The 12,491-nt window shown below is 50.2% G+C and overlaps 2 protein-coding genes across 2 annotated transcripts; one reads left to right on the plus strand and one right to left on the minus strand.

Moving 5' to 3' along the window:
- Positions 1–382: 382 nt before the first annotated feature.
- Positions 383–7,737, minus strand: dcaf13 (ddb1 and cul4 associated factor 13). Its single transcript, XM_047016336.1, has 11 exons — positions 7,561–7,737; positions 7,181–7,380; positions 6,903–7,010; positions 6,668–6,757; positions 6,359–6,514; positions 5,669–5,746; positions 5,467–5,549; positions 5,171–5,335; positions 4,730–4,865; positions 2,510–2,673; positions 383–811 (listed from the first exon to the last, which is right to left on the minus strand). Exons 1-11 carry the CDS (start codon positions 7,628–7,630, stop codon positions 724–726), a joined length of 1,338 nt encoding a protein of 445 aa, XP_046872292.1. The 5' UTR covers positions 7,631–7,737; the 3' UTR covers positions 383–723.
- An 85-nt stretch (positions 7,738–7,822) lies between these two features.
- LOC124464467 (mitochondrial folate transporter/carrier-like) lies at positions 7,823–12,486 on the plus strand. The gene is made up of 7 exons (XM_047016337.1): positions 7,823–8,251; positions 8,521–8,671; positions 8,970–9,055; positions 9,824–9,978; positions 10,188–10,301; positions 10,786–10,931; positions 11,353–12,486. Exons 1-7 carry the CDS (start codon positions 8,071–8,073, stop codon positions 11,477–11,479), a joined length of 960 nt encoding a protein of 319 aa, XP_046872293.1. The 5' UTR covers positions 7,823–8,070; the 3' UTR covers positions 11,480–12,486.
- The last annotated feature ends 5 nt before the right edge of the window (positions 12,487–12,491 follow it).

A 12,491-nucleotide genomic window follows, 5' to 3' on the forward strand; every position in this document is an offset into this window, starting at 1 on the left:
AATGTATTTAATTAATTTTTACTTAACTGAACACCAGAAAAAAAAACTATTTTCATTTGTGTTTCCAGTTTGTGTACATCTTTGTCACACACCCCACCTTCCTTCTCACAAACAATACTTTCAATACAACCCCCTATGCCAACCCACACCCTCTCTCTGTCAGCCATAACCCCTCCAAAAGGATAACCCACTCAAGCACTCAAGACAGCTCCATTCTCCTTGATCAGGGTTCAGAGGTTATAGGATCACAACACACTCAAACACTAAAAAAAAAAATTGTCCTTTGTAACATAAAACGTTTTTTGAAATATGTTTTTAAAGTTCCATCAATGTTTTTTCCCCCTATCAAAAACCCGAATAAACAAGAAACAAGACTGATGTATAAGGTCCAGATGATTTTTATTAAATGTTATAGTTAAAAAAGGCTTTTATAATTTCCCTTTCCAGATAAAAAAAGAAGAAGCTATTAACATCTGTTATTCATGTGTTTGAAGAAGAGCAACACAGCTCCATACAGTGCTGGGCAGGCAGTGTGTGTGTTTTCTCTACATCAGACCAGTTAGAGAGACATACATTTTCAAATCCGCTAGTTCTGTGCTCCGATCTCCAAGTTCTCCATCTCGTTTTGCTCAGCCAACATGACTCCCAACTGGAAATGCAGAACAGGAAGTCCTTCCTCCAGGTCAAAGGTCAAATATACAGGGGAGGAGCCGGAGGACTTTCCTACTTGACCACCGCCACAACGTGTTTCGCCTTCTCTGAAACAATAGGCATGGAGCCTGGCCTGCTGTGCTTCCTCACATTCGTCTCCCTGCAAACACACACACAAGAAAATGAATAACCAGACGGGACAGATCACCAGGTGAGAATGTTTAGAAGAAGAAGCAGCAGCAGGGGCAACAAAGAGACATAGGAGAGAGAAAGATGAAGGGGGTGGGGGCTGAAAGAGAGGGAGTGTGTGTCTGTGTGTGTGTGTGTGTGTGTGTGTATGGGGTGAAGAAAGGGATTCTCGCCCACGGTTTGAGTCATGGACTAGCAAATATCCCGTGTACTGAAAATAGCCTCTTGCATGGAAACAGTCGATGACACTGCACAGTACAACGACAAGTAGGAAAAGCTAGTAATGTACAATGGATACGGGGAACACTGGTATTTCCAGGAGATTTGGCCCATGTGTGGGTCAGTCAAAGAGGTGATTAGCGTAGTGTAGAGGATCAGGGCTGGGCCATGATATCAGAGCAGGGTCTCGTTAGGTTAGTGTACTGTGAGAAGTCAGGCCTGCCCTGGCGGTCAGCCACAGTCTCATAACCACAACATGGACACAAGCAGGGCCTTATGGCCGGCCTGGAGAATGGCCAGGACACAGCCCTCTACTGTACAGAGGGGGGCCAGGACACAGCCCTCTACTGTACAGAGGGGGGCCAGGACACTACTGTACAGAGGGGGGGGGGGGGGGCACAGCCCTCTACTGTACAGAGGGGGGGGGGGGGGCACAGCCCTCTACTGTACAGAGGGGGGGGGGGGCACAGCCCTCTACTGTACAGAGGGGGGGGGGGGGCACAGCCCTCTACTGTACAGATGGGGGGGGGCAGGACACAGCCCTCTACTGTACAGAGGGGGGCCAGGACACTACTGTACAGAGGGGGGGGGGGCAGGACACAGCCCTCTACTGTACAGAGGGGGGGGGGGCACAGCCCTCTACTGTACAGAGGGGGGCCAGGACACTACTGTACAGAGGGGGGGGGGGCACAGCCCTCTACTGTACAGAGGGGGGGGGGGGGCACAGCCCTCTACTGTACAGATGGGGGGGGGGGCAGGACACAGCCCTCTACTGTACAGAGGGGGGCCAGGACACAGCCCTCTACTGTACAGAGGGGGGCCAGGACACTACTGTACAGAGGGGGGGGGGGGGGGCACAGCCCTCTACTGTACAGAGGGGGGGGGGGGGGCACAGCCCTCTACTGTACAGATGGGGGGGGGGCAGGACACAGCCCTCTACTGTACAGAGGGGGGGGGGGGCACAGCCCTCTACTGTACAGAGGGGGGCCAGGACACTACTGTACAGAGGGGGGGGGGGGGGGGGCACAGCCCTCTACTGTACAGAGGGGGGGGGGGGGCACAGCCCTCTACTGTACAGAGGGGGGGGGGGGACACAGCCCTCTACTGTACAGATGGGGGGGGGGCAGGACACAGCCCTCTACTGTACAGATGGGGGGGGGGCAGGACACAGCCCTCTACTGTACAGTGAGGGGGGGGGGGCAGGACACAGCCCTCTACTGTACAGAGGGGAGGGGGGGGCAGGACACAGCCCTCTACTGTACAGAGGGGGGGGGGGCAGGACACAGCCCTCTACTGTACATAGAGGAGGATGGAGAAGGAGATGGGATGAGGGGGCAGCATGAGATAGCTGAACAGTCCATATTATAAAAGGAGAATGAAGGTGAAGTGCAGGCGGAGGGGGGAGAGGAGGTGGAGGACGAGCGCGCGCGGGGGGGGCGGACACACGTACTTCCTGCGGCGAGCCTCCTTCATGACGCGCAGCTCCTTGCTCTGGGAGAAGATGGCCTTGGGCAGGTGGCGGTGACGCGAGATGCGTCGGATCTGAGGGTGGTGCTGGAACTTCTCCTTCAGCTTCTCATTGTAGTTCACCGCTGCTCTCTCCCTGGGGGTCATCTGGGAGGGGGGGGGGGACATTGTTGCAGTAAAAAACAAAACATGACTATACAAAGAAAATATCATTTTTGTGTGTGTGTCACTGAGAGAAAGAGGAGGTGAAGTAGGAGAGAGGGTGGGAGGGCGAGAGAGAGAGGGAGGGAGAGCTTCTCGAAAGCGTTTCGGCAGGGCCAGATTCAGCCATGGTCCCTTGTAAGAGTCGAGGGTAACAGCTACAGGTTTATGTTGCAAATTTACTGCACGTTTACTACCATGTGTGAAGCGTGCCTGTTGGTGGCCCAGTGTGTACAGTAAGTCGTCAGTCATGCCTGACAACCGGCACACTCACATTTCAATCAGAGGTTTGGACAAAGATAACAGTCCAACACACAGTTTCCGACTCCCTCTCGCTTTCCCCCCCCCCTCCTTCACCCTGCATGGTCGCTCTCTCTCTCGCTCTCTCTCTCTCTCTCTCTCTCCATCCTCCGTTTCGCTCGCTCATAAAAACCTGGAGCCTGTCTGATTTTCTGTCGGCAGGCTTCTTTAAGTACGAGCTCTCTAAGGGGCTTTCATTCTAATTAAACGCAATGATTTTTCCCGAACTCCCGAATTTCCCGAATCTCTTCTCGTACGACGACTGGTACGACACAAACGACCTTCCGCTGTGTAAAGCCGGGAAGGTCGACAGCTCAAGTGAACCTTCATTCATATGGAGTAAGTAAGTCGTGTGTTCACTCTTCATGTCATCTACACCTGGATGGTCAGCGACAGGACAGTTCATGTCTTTTATTGTCAGATGATCAGAACAACATCAGACTTCTAAGGACAAGACAACACAGAGGGTCCAGCAGTCCTCCAGCTTGTTCTCCAGTCTGACCCTCTCTGCCATGGAGGTTAAAGGTCACCCAGAGGTGTAAGAGATGCAGTGATCATAAACACCCCCCCCCCCCCCCCCCCCCCCCCCATTGCGGGACATCTTCAGACCCTCCCCAGCTTGGGGAGCTTTGAATCAGCTTTTCTCCATAATTAAATACCCCCTCCATCCTCCATCCTCCGCTGCTTGATTGTTAATGCTTCATTATTTTCCAGAGTGGCTCCGCTCCCTCTAAGTGATTGGCCGATTCAAAGTGCTGATAGGAGCACGCCGCGTCTGATCTGTTTAAGTGCAAAGCTTTACAGATAAATCTCCCCGCGCACACAGACAGTAAAACAAGAGCCAAAAGTTTGCCAATTCTCCGGCGTTAAGCTGCATTAAGGGAATAGGGAAGAGTGAAGCAGGCCGGGGATGAGAGATGGCTAGTGGGGATGGCACAGCAGAACGCCATTGATCTCTTTAATTCATCCTTAAATGGCGTTCCTGGCAGGGGGAGCCTGTTGCCGTCGGTATTTCAACAGAACCGTAAATGACAGTCGAGCGAAACACACAGTGGAGGGAGCACTGTGGGGCTGGTAGTCTTTTAGGCCTCAAATAAAACCTTTCAATATACAGAACAGAAAGTCATTCAGGGGTAAGTCTCAGTGATATAACAAATCCAGGCTTTGGCCTCAGCTGCCCCAATCAGATCCCAAGCGTTTGTCCTAGCTGAGGCACATGGCTCTGTCTGGCTGCCCCTGTGCTTGTTGGTTCATTGTCCTGATTGAGAGTGATTGTGCTTGTCAGTCAGACAGCATCCATCTCAGCACCTGGCAGTGCCCACTGCAGCTCTAGCTTGGTGTACTTCAGCTGTGCCTGGCAGGCTAGCACGTTCACCCGCCCTCACCCTCACCCGGGGGGGGGGGGGGGGGGGGGGGGGGGCAGCTGGGCACCTGGCCATCCAGGTGGTGGTGGTGGGGTGGGGGACGGACGAACACAGAGGGCAGTGAAACCCCCCCAACACACACACTTCATGGGTATGTACTGACGCTCATCTTCTGGTAAATATAAAAGTGGCCAGTTCAGCCAGCTACCTAGCTTTTCAGAAAAGAGCTAGATGAGATAGCCGGCCAGTTAGCCGAAAATAAGCTTGCTGGATAAGTTAGCTACCTCTCCTTGGAATAGTACTGAGAGGAGGAGGAGGAGGGAGGAGAGGAATCTCACCACTCCTAGCTTCTCAGAAGCGTGGGCCTTCCACATCCTGATGTTCATCTCGTCAGATCCACTGAGGATGTACTTGCTGTCTGCAGACCACTTGATACAGATGACGTGCTGCATGCGCTTGGTGTGGTACACCTCCCTGTGGATACACACACACACACACACACACACAATGAAGAAGCTGTTGTGTATTACTAATCCACTTTTTATTTTCATGTTGTCAGAAAACAGCTCTGCCTAATGAGGATCCAGCCCTATATAACACAAACAAATCAATAGTGTGAAGATACAAAATGTGATGTTCCCAGCCTGTGATCACCACATTAGACAAAAAAAGAAATCAATCTTTGTTGGGAACGCTGTTCTTTCTACATCCACATCTGCACAGTGCATTTGACACGATGCGGGTTACTTTATAGAAGAGATGAGGAGGAGAGGGCTGACCTGCTGCGGCCACTTTCCATGGGGAAGATCCGGATGGTCTTGTCAAAGCTGGCAGAGACAAACTCTTTACCCGTGGGCGAGTAGTCCACGTCCAGCACGGCAGACACATGGTCCATGTGCACCGTGACAGGCTTATCCAGGTACCTCATGTCATATGTGTACAGACTAGGAGAGGGAGAGAGGCGAGGGAGATAGGAGATACGGGGAGAGACAAAGATGAATAAGCAAGCAGGGGGCTACATTGGCAGCGTATTTATCAGGACTAGTACATCTCTCTGGTGGAAATCCTCACTCACTTGTAATCTTCATTGGCGCATGTGAAATAATAGGCCTCCATGGGGTTCCAGCACACGGTGTTACTCCTCATGGTCATAATCACCTGGGAAAGGGTAAGCATGACTTTACTGACACACAGACGCACACAGCAGTGCTAAGGGGATCTGAAACGAGGACGAGGAGCATGGGTGTAAAACATTATCATGCGATATGTAGGCCTACCTTTTTCAGAGGTGTAGCCTCCCTCATGTCATACAGCACTATGCTTCTGTCAGAGGCGCAGCTAGCTAGGAGTTCAGTCTGTGGAAAGAAACGGGTGAAAAGCTGCTCCCTCTTGTGGTCGAGATTGTAAGAACATAGGGCTCTGAGTTTTTAGGGGCTGGTGGGGTAACAGGTGGTTAGTGGTGGATAGGGGTTACTGGGTAACAGGTATAAGTGGTTAGGGGTTACTGGTTAACAGGGATAGGTGGTTAGGGGTTACTGGGGTAGCAGGAATAGGTGGTTAGGGGTTACTGGGTAACAGGGATAGGTGGTTAGGGGTTACTGTGTAACAGGGATAGGTGGTTAGGGGTTACTGGGTAACAGGGATAGGTGGTTAGGGGTTACTGTGTAACAGGGATAGGTGGTTAGGGGTTACTGTGTAACAGGAATAGGTGGTTAGGGGTTACTGGGTAGCAGGAATAGGTGGTTAGGGGTTACTGGGTAACAGAAATAGGTGGTTAGGGGTTACTGGGGTAGCAGGAATGGGTGGTTAGGGGTTACAGGCACCAATATCAGGAGTGTTAAAAGAGCTAGCGGCTGAGGGCTTCTGGTTGAAGGGCCTAGGAGGCTGGTGTGGCAGGCGTGCAGCTGGACTGACATCCACCTGTTACTGGGTAACAGGAATAGGTGGTTAAGGGTTACTGGACTGACCTCCACTGGGTTGAAACGGACACAGCTGAAGCTGTCTACGCCCCAGGAGAAGGAGCGGATGGGGCTGGTCCTCTGCTCGTCCCAGACGTCCACCTGTTGGCCGCACGTCACAAACACCCCGTTCGTCTGGTGGTGGTCCAGACCCGTGAACACAGACTGCAGCACAGGCACACAATAGCAAACCATTAAGGAGATTGGAATCACAGAGCCAATGCAGTCTCTCGAGTGACAGGCCAAGAGCAAGGAAACAGACCCCTGAGCTCGAGTATTGGTAGCCCTAATTGGGTGCCAAAATAAGTGCCGCCCTACCTTTCCTAGAATGGTGTTGATTGGCTCCTCTTCCTGTCCGTAGCCCGGGGCCTCCATGTTCCACTGTTTGATGGTCTTGTCATCACCTACCTGTTTCACAGAACACATATGGCCTTTAACTTTATATGCTTGCAGTTATTTGGTCTACAGAGAACCCTTATTTTAAGAATGTGATGAGCCTGCATTTAAAACAGACATTTGGTAGCCTGAGGATGTATAGCTGTGCTTCACTTACTGTGAAGAAGGATGTCCCACAGAAGCGAACACACGCTGCCCGTACGAACCCTTCATGGGCCTGCAGCGTGCGGATGCACTCTCGCTTGGTAAGGTTCCATACTTTCAACTGAGGGTCACAACATAAAGGGTTAGAGTTAGATAATGTTAAATGACAGTTTCCGTATCTTTAAGCATTACAAAGTCAAGGTAACTCCATAGCCAACTCTTGGCCTTGCCTTGTCATAACAAGGGACGCGACAATGCAAAGTTCTGCTGGACAGACTTGTAGTTATCTACCTCTCCATCGCAGGCTCCTGAGAGCACAGTGGATAGGCTCTTCGGGTGCTTGGCCATGCAGTTCACGCCGTCTCTGTGTCCGTCTAGGGAAGCAAGGAACGGCTTGGCAAAAACTCGCTCCAGCTTGGTGGCGTTCATGGCGCGGGTGTATTCTCTGGGCACCTCGAACGGATGGAGAATTGGGTCGTAGTTTCTAGGAACTGGATAGAGCCACAACATATAAATATTATACAAGAAGTTAAGATAAAGTTGCACATTTCTGCACTGGTGTCACCAAGCTGGTTTACTTATGCTCTGAAACGCTGACCAGAACGATAGCTGTTTTAAACCAGTGTATTGCTGTTACTTAGCTAGGTTATACGGATATAACCACGGCTTACCACGTTGTATGTCCAGTTTCGTCTCGCGAACATAATCGTCCGGATTCCTACTAAGAACTTTAACTTTCATTGTGTGTTTGAATCCAAATGCCTATATATGTGTGTGTAAATCTATATTTTACCCGAGGAATGTTTAGCCATGTGTTTTGGTTGTGCGTTTAAGTCGCAGAACGTGATTCACTTCCTTGCGTGTTGCATTGTGGGATATAGGTCTTCCTGAAATGTGACGTCACGTTTCCGAAACGTAGCTGTGCTGGGCTCGCTGTCCTCCTGTCACAGCGGTGGAAAAGGTCGAGCTTTTAGCCTTTGCCAACTGCGTCAATCCACCACACCACATGTTTAAAACGTGGTTCTCTCAGATGTCGTCAATATGAAGTTGTCACCTCTAATATTTGCTTACTGGATCGGGGAAGTCAACCTATAATATACTAGTGGCATGCTGTTTAATAACATAGAGCTAGATATACATGTAAATTGTAGCTAGATTCTAGCTTGCTAGCAGGCTAGAATATGAGTCCGGCTCCAAGTGAGAATCGTGTAACCGGATCAAGCACACAGCTCTCGTTAACAGGACACATCCAGAACGTCTTCAGTCATGTCAAGGTGGAGAATCTGGCCGCAGGACTTAGCGGGGGAGTCGTGTCAACACTGTTGTTACACCCTCTAGACCTAGTCAAAATCAGGTTCGCAGGTAGGTGAAATTAGTCTTAACCCCATTGTTGTGTTCATCCTTGTTCTTCAGGTGACCATGTAGAATCGTCTTAGTCTAACTCATTTTAATTTGTAAATGTCATGACAGAGTATCTAAACGTTTGATTGTCTACCAGGTTTGTAAAACAGCCTTTATTAACCTCGTTGCCTCCAGTGTCTTGATGTCATAACAACCAAGTTTTATACAAAGTCATCAAATATATCCAGGTGACAAATGTAGGCTACCGTTTTGCCATTACTTGTTTTTAGTGAGCGATGGTCTGAACCTAAGACCCAAATACGATGGCATAATCCACTGCATGCGCAGCGTGTGGCAACAGGAAGGAATACGCGGCCTTTACCAAGGAGTTACACCTAACATCTGGGGAGCAGGAGCCTCGTGGGGACTCTACTTCTTCTTGTAAGTCTGTGTGTGGGGGGAGGGGGGGGGGGGGGGAGGGAAGTGGGAAGGGTACGTACAGTGACATTAAAGCTCTCTGGCCAGAAGGTTCTGGTTCTGGAAGGGGTTGTAGCCCAGAAAGGTTGGTAGTGTGGGCTTAGATAGAGATTGCATCAGCCACATCTCCATTTACTGTATGCAATTCTCAGACCTCACCCACAAGTAGCAATTACCTGTATTTATGACATCATTGTAATATTGTTACAATATCTGCTGTCCTATTTGATTATTTTGCTGTGTTGTGTTATCTGACCTACAGTTACAATGCCATCAAAGCCTACACCAAGGAGGGTCGTCAGACGGAGCTGACAGCCACAGAGCACCTGCTGTCTGCAGCCCAGGCTGGTCAGTCCTGCCTCTCTCTGCCCCAGTCCTGCCTCTCCCTGCCCCAGTCCTGCCCCTCCCTGCCCCAGTACTGCCTCTCCCTACCCCAGTCCTGCCCCTCCCTGCCCCAGTCCTGCCTCTCCCTGCCCCAGTCCTGCCTCTCCCTGCCCCAGTCATGCCCCTCCCTGCCCCAGTCCTGCCTCTCCCTGCCCCAGTACTGCCTCTCCCTGCCCCAGTCCTGCCCCTCCCTGCCCCAGTCCTGCCTCTCCCTGCCCCAGTCCTGCCCCTCCCTGCCCCAGTCCTGCCTCTCCCTGCCCCAGTCCTGCCTCTCCCTGCCCCAGTCCTGCCTCTCCCTGCCCCAGTCCTGCTCCTGCGTGCCGTAGCCCTGCCACTTCCCCTACCTACCCCAATGTACCCTAATCCTTATCAACAATGGTAGTGGAAGTAAGGACACTGAGTCCCTGTTTCCAGTAACCTCAAGTGACCTTAATTAAACCATAATGTGACAGGCCTCTGCGATCACGCAGCTTCATTTAGTCAAGACAAACGGCTTTTACATTTGCAGCCCGGATGGACCAAACTGAATTGTCTACTCGTGGACTTTGACCCTATTTCACGTATACTATATATATGCTAATTAGGCTATTAAATGACTTCAAAGTGACCTGCTTTGATGTCAGCTGCAGTTCTGGAATTCGATCAACAAGCTGTGATCCACTATCTGAAATTCTGTTCTGTAGCAGGTCTTCTTCCACCAGTACTATAACCCCTGTCCTCCCTCTGCTCCAGGGATAATGACTCTCACGCTGACCAACCCTATCTGGGTGACCAAGACCCGCCTGGTGCTTCAGTACAGCGCTGACCCCAGCAGGAAGCAGTACAAAGGCATGGTGGATGCCCTGGTCCAGATCTACCGCTATGAGGGGATACCAGGGCTGTATAGGGTGAGGCCTACACCTCTGGTTGATTCTTTAAGATTTCAGGGTTTAAGGTATAGATTGCGGGATGTGTTCTTGTGTGATGTGCTTGGTGGAATACCACAAGAGGGCAATATTTCCCAGCAGATTTCAGAAACCCGCCGGAGATTATTGATACTGGATGGGGGTGAGTTCGATTTTTGTCCAGGTGTGACCCGATTTCTGTCCTCCCCCAGGGATTCGTTCCGGGGTTGTTTGGCACGTCTCACGGGGCGCTACAATTCATGGCCTACGAGGAGCTCAAGAGGGATTATAACAAGTACAGAAATATGGCCTCAGAAGCAAAACTGGTGAGTGCTGAAGTGAGGTGTCTACCCCTGTCACAGGTCCGTGCGGGGATCCTGCCTCGCTTGGGTCCTTCTCTCCTTCCCCTCCTTCTGTCGTTCCTTCTGTCTTGCCTGTCTTTTTCTTTCCTTCATCCTGCTTTCTTTCTCCTTCCTTCTCATTAGAGAACGAGGCGTAATAAGGGGTGGGGCCTGCCAACTTCCATAAAAACGAAAAATAAAACTTGCGTGACGAAAGAGGAAATTTCCATCGACCACAAAGTGTCTGCGAATGTTCCCAGTTTTAATAACTCAGCCCACGGCCAATAAACCTTGAAATCACTCGTAAAGCTAACCGACAGTTAATAGAGCTGCTGCCGCTCTCATAGAGAGATGACTCTGTGACCCTCCCCAACTATCTCCCTACACTCTCTTCTCCCTCTCTCCCTTGTCCATCGCCTTTTCCCTTCTTCACTGTTCCTCCATCTCTCTCTCTTCATCGGAATACCAGAATCCCTTGGAGTACATCACCATGGCAGCCCTGTCAAAGATCTTTGCCGTGGCGACCACCTACCCGTACCAGGTGGTGAGGGCCCGTCTGCAGGACCAGCATAACCAGTACCAGGGGGTTCTGGACGTCGTCAGGAGAACCTGGAGGTGAGAACATGAAAACTGGACCACGTGTAGCTTGATTTAAGGCACATTAACTGTGCACATGATGTGGTGGCCAGCCCACTGGATGGTGTCCCAGAGACATGCTTGAAGCACAGCCCAGCCCCATACCTAACCTAGTTCAATCTAGCCTAGCCTAGCCACACCTAACCTAAACTACACTAGCCCCACTCCTAACCCTAAGCTGCCTAGCCTAACCCCACATCTGACCTAATACTACCTAGCCTAGGCCCACACCTAACCTAATGCTACCTAGCCTAGCTCCACAACTTGATCGGTTGTTGGTTATCAACAGAGGCATGGCTGGTAGACTATGGATGTGGATATATCCATAGATATATGGATAGACAAGGGTATCCAGATATGAAGTCTAATCTGTGATGGTTTGATACTCTCTCCTGGACAGGAATGAGGGTGCGACGGGCTTCTACAAGGGCATCGTGCCCAACTTGATCCGCGTCACGCCGGCGTGCTGCATCACCTTCGTGGTCTACGAGAACGTCTCACGCTTCCTTCTTGGGCAGACAATCTGAGAATGCCCGTGGGAACGGCTACAGAGAGATATTTCTAGTACGAGTGACCACGTACTGTCTTAGACTAGGACTTAGGCGGTGGAAGAATACGTTACTATGGGGAGGCTGCCTTGTGCTCTGCACGTTGGCCGGTGCAGTCAGTGAAGGTTCCTGGATCTGTGGTCACAGAGTGCTGGACTGGAAGGATCATCAGAAGTTTGAGATTCGGAATGCAGGAGGCAATATCCCAGATCAGCACTCCTACTCAGAGAGGCCTTGTTAAGAGACATCACTCCTAGACAGCTTTTACTGTCTGCCCTATGAATGCATGCCCTTGCCCTACCATATGAGCGCATCACAAGTACCTCCTGGAAATGTACAGAAAGTGGAGAGAAACTATCAAAAACCAACCATCCCAGAGGCCTCAGCTGCTCTTAGTCACTTGAATGCTGTGATGAATCCACAACTCACATCTTTTTATGCTGATTTTATTACAAGTTAGATAACATCATGATGTGATGTTTGCCATTGTTATAACTGTGTCAGAGGAGTGTTCCTTGCATCTCCAGTAGGATATCTAAGACAGGTATGTTATCCTCAGGGTACCATTGCATGGGTGTGTGAATGTTTTGTTTTTTTCTTTTTGAATTTAAGTTATTGTCAATAGCTCATAGAGCAATTGAATAATACGTGATTTATTAACATACTAGATGAGAATACGCACAAGAAATACAGTCCGGTTCAAAGTCTGGCAGGCTTTCAATAGTTTGTTTTATGACATCTCAAAGATCTGTCTAAGGGCTAGTGTAGTAAACTTTTATTTTACAGATTGAATGTTAATGTCTTCCTTTACAGTTCACTGTTAATGTATTTCTTTACAGTCAACAATTCGAGTGGTGTGTGAGAGTTGGACCTTTAGATTTTTTAGTAGCAGTCACTTCTGCTCTTGATTATCATCCCGGTCGGTTGTGTTTCCTGTCTGTTTGGTCTTAAAGAAGTGCAACCTCATTCTTTGTATTGACTTCATGAATTT

The sequence above is a fragment of the Hypomesus transpacificus genome, unplaced genomic scaffold (genome assembly GCF_021917145.1).
Source record: "Hypomesus transpacificus isolate Combined female unplaced genomic scaffold, fHypTra1 scaffold_350, whole genome shotgun sequence".
Classification (NCBI taxonomy): Eukaryota; Metazoa; Chordata; class Actinopteri; order Osmeriformes; family Osmeridae; genus Hypomesus; species Hypomesus transpacificus.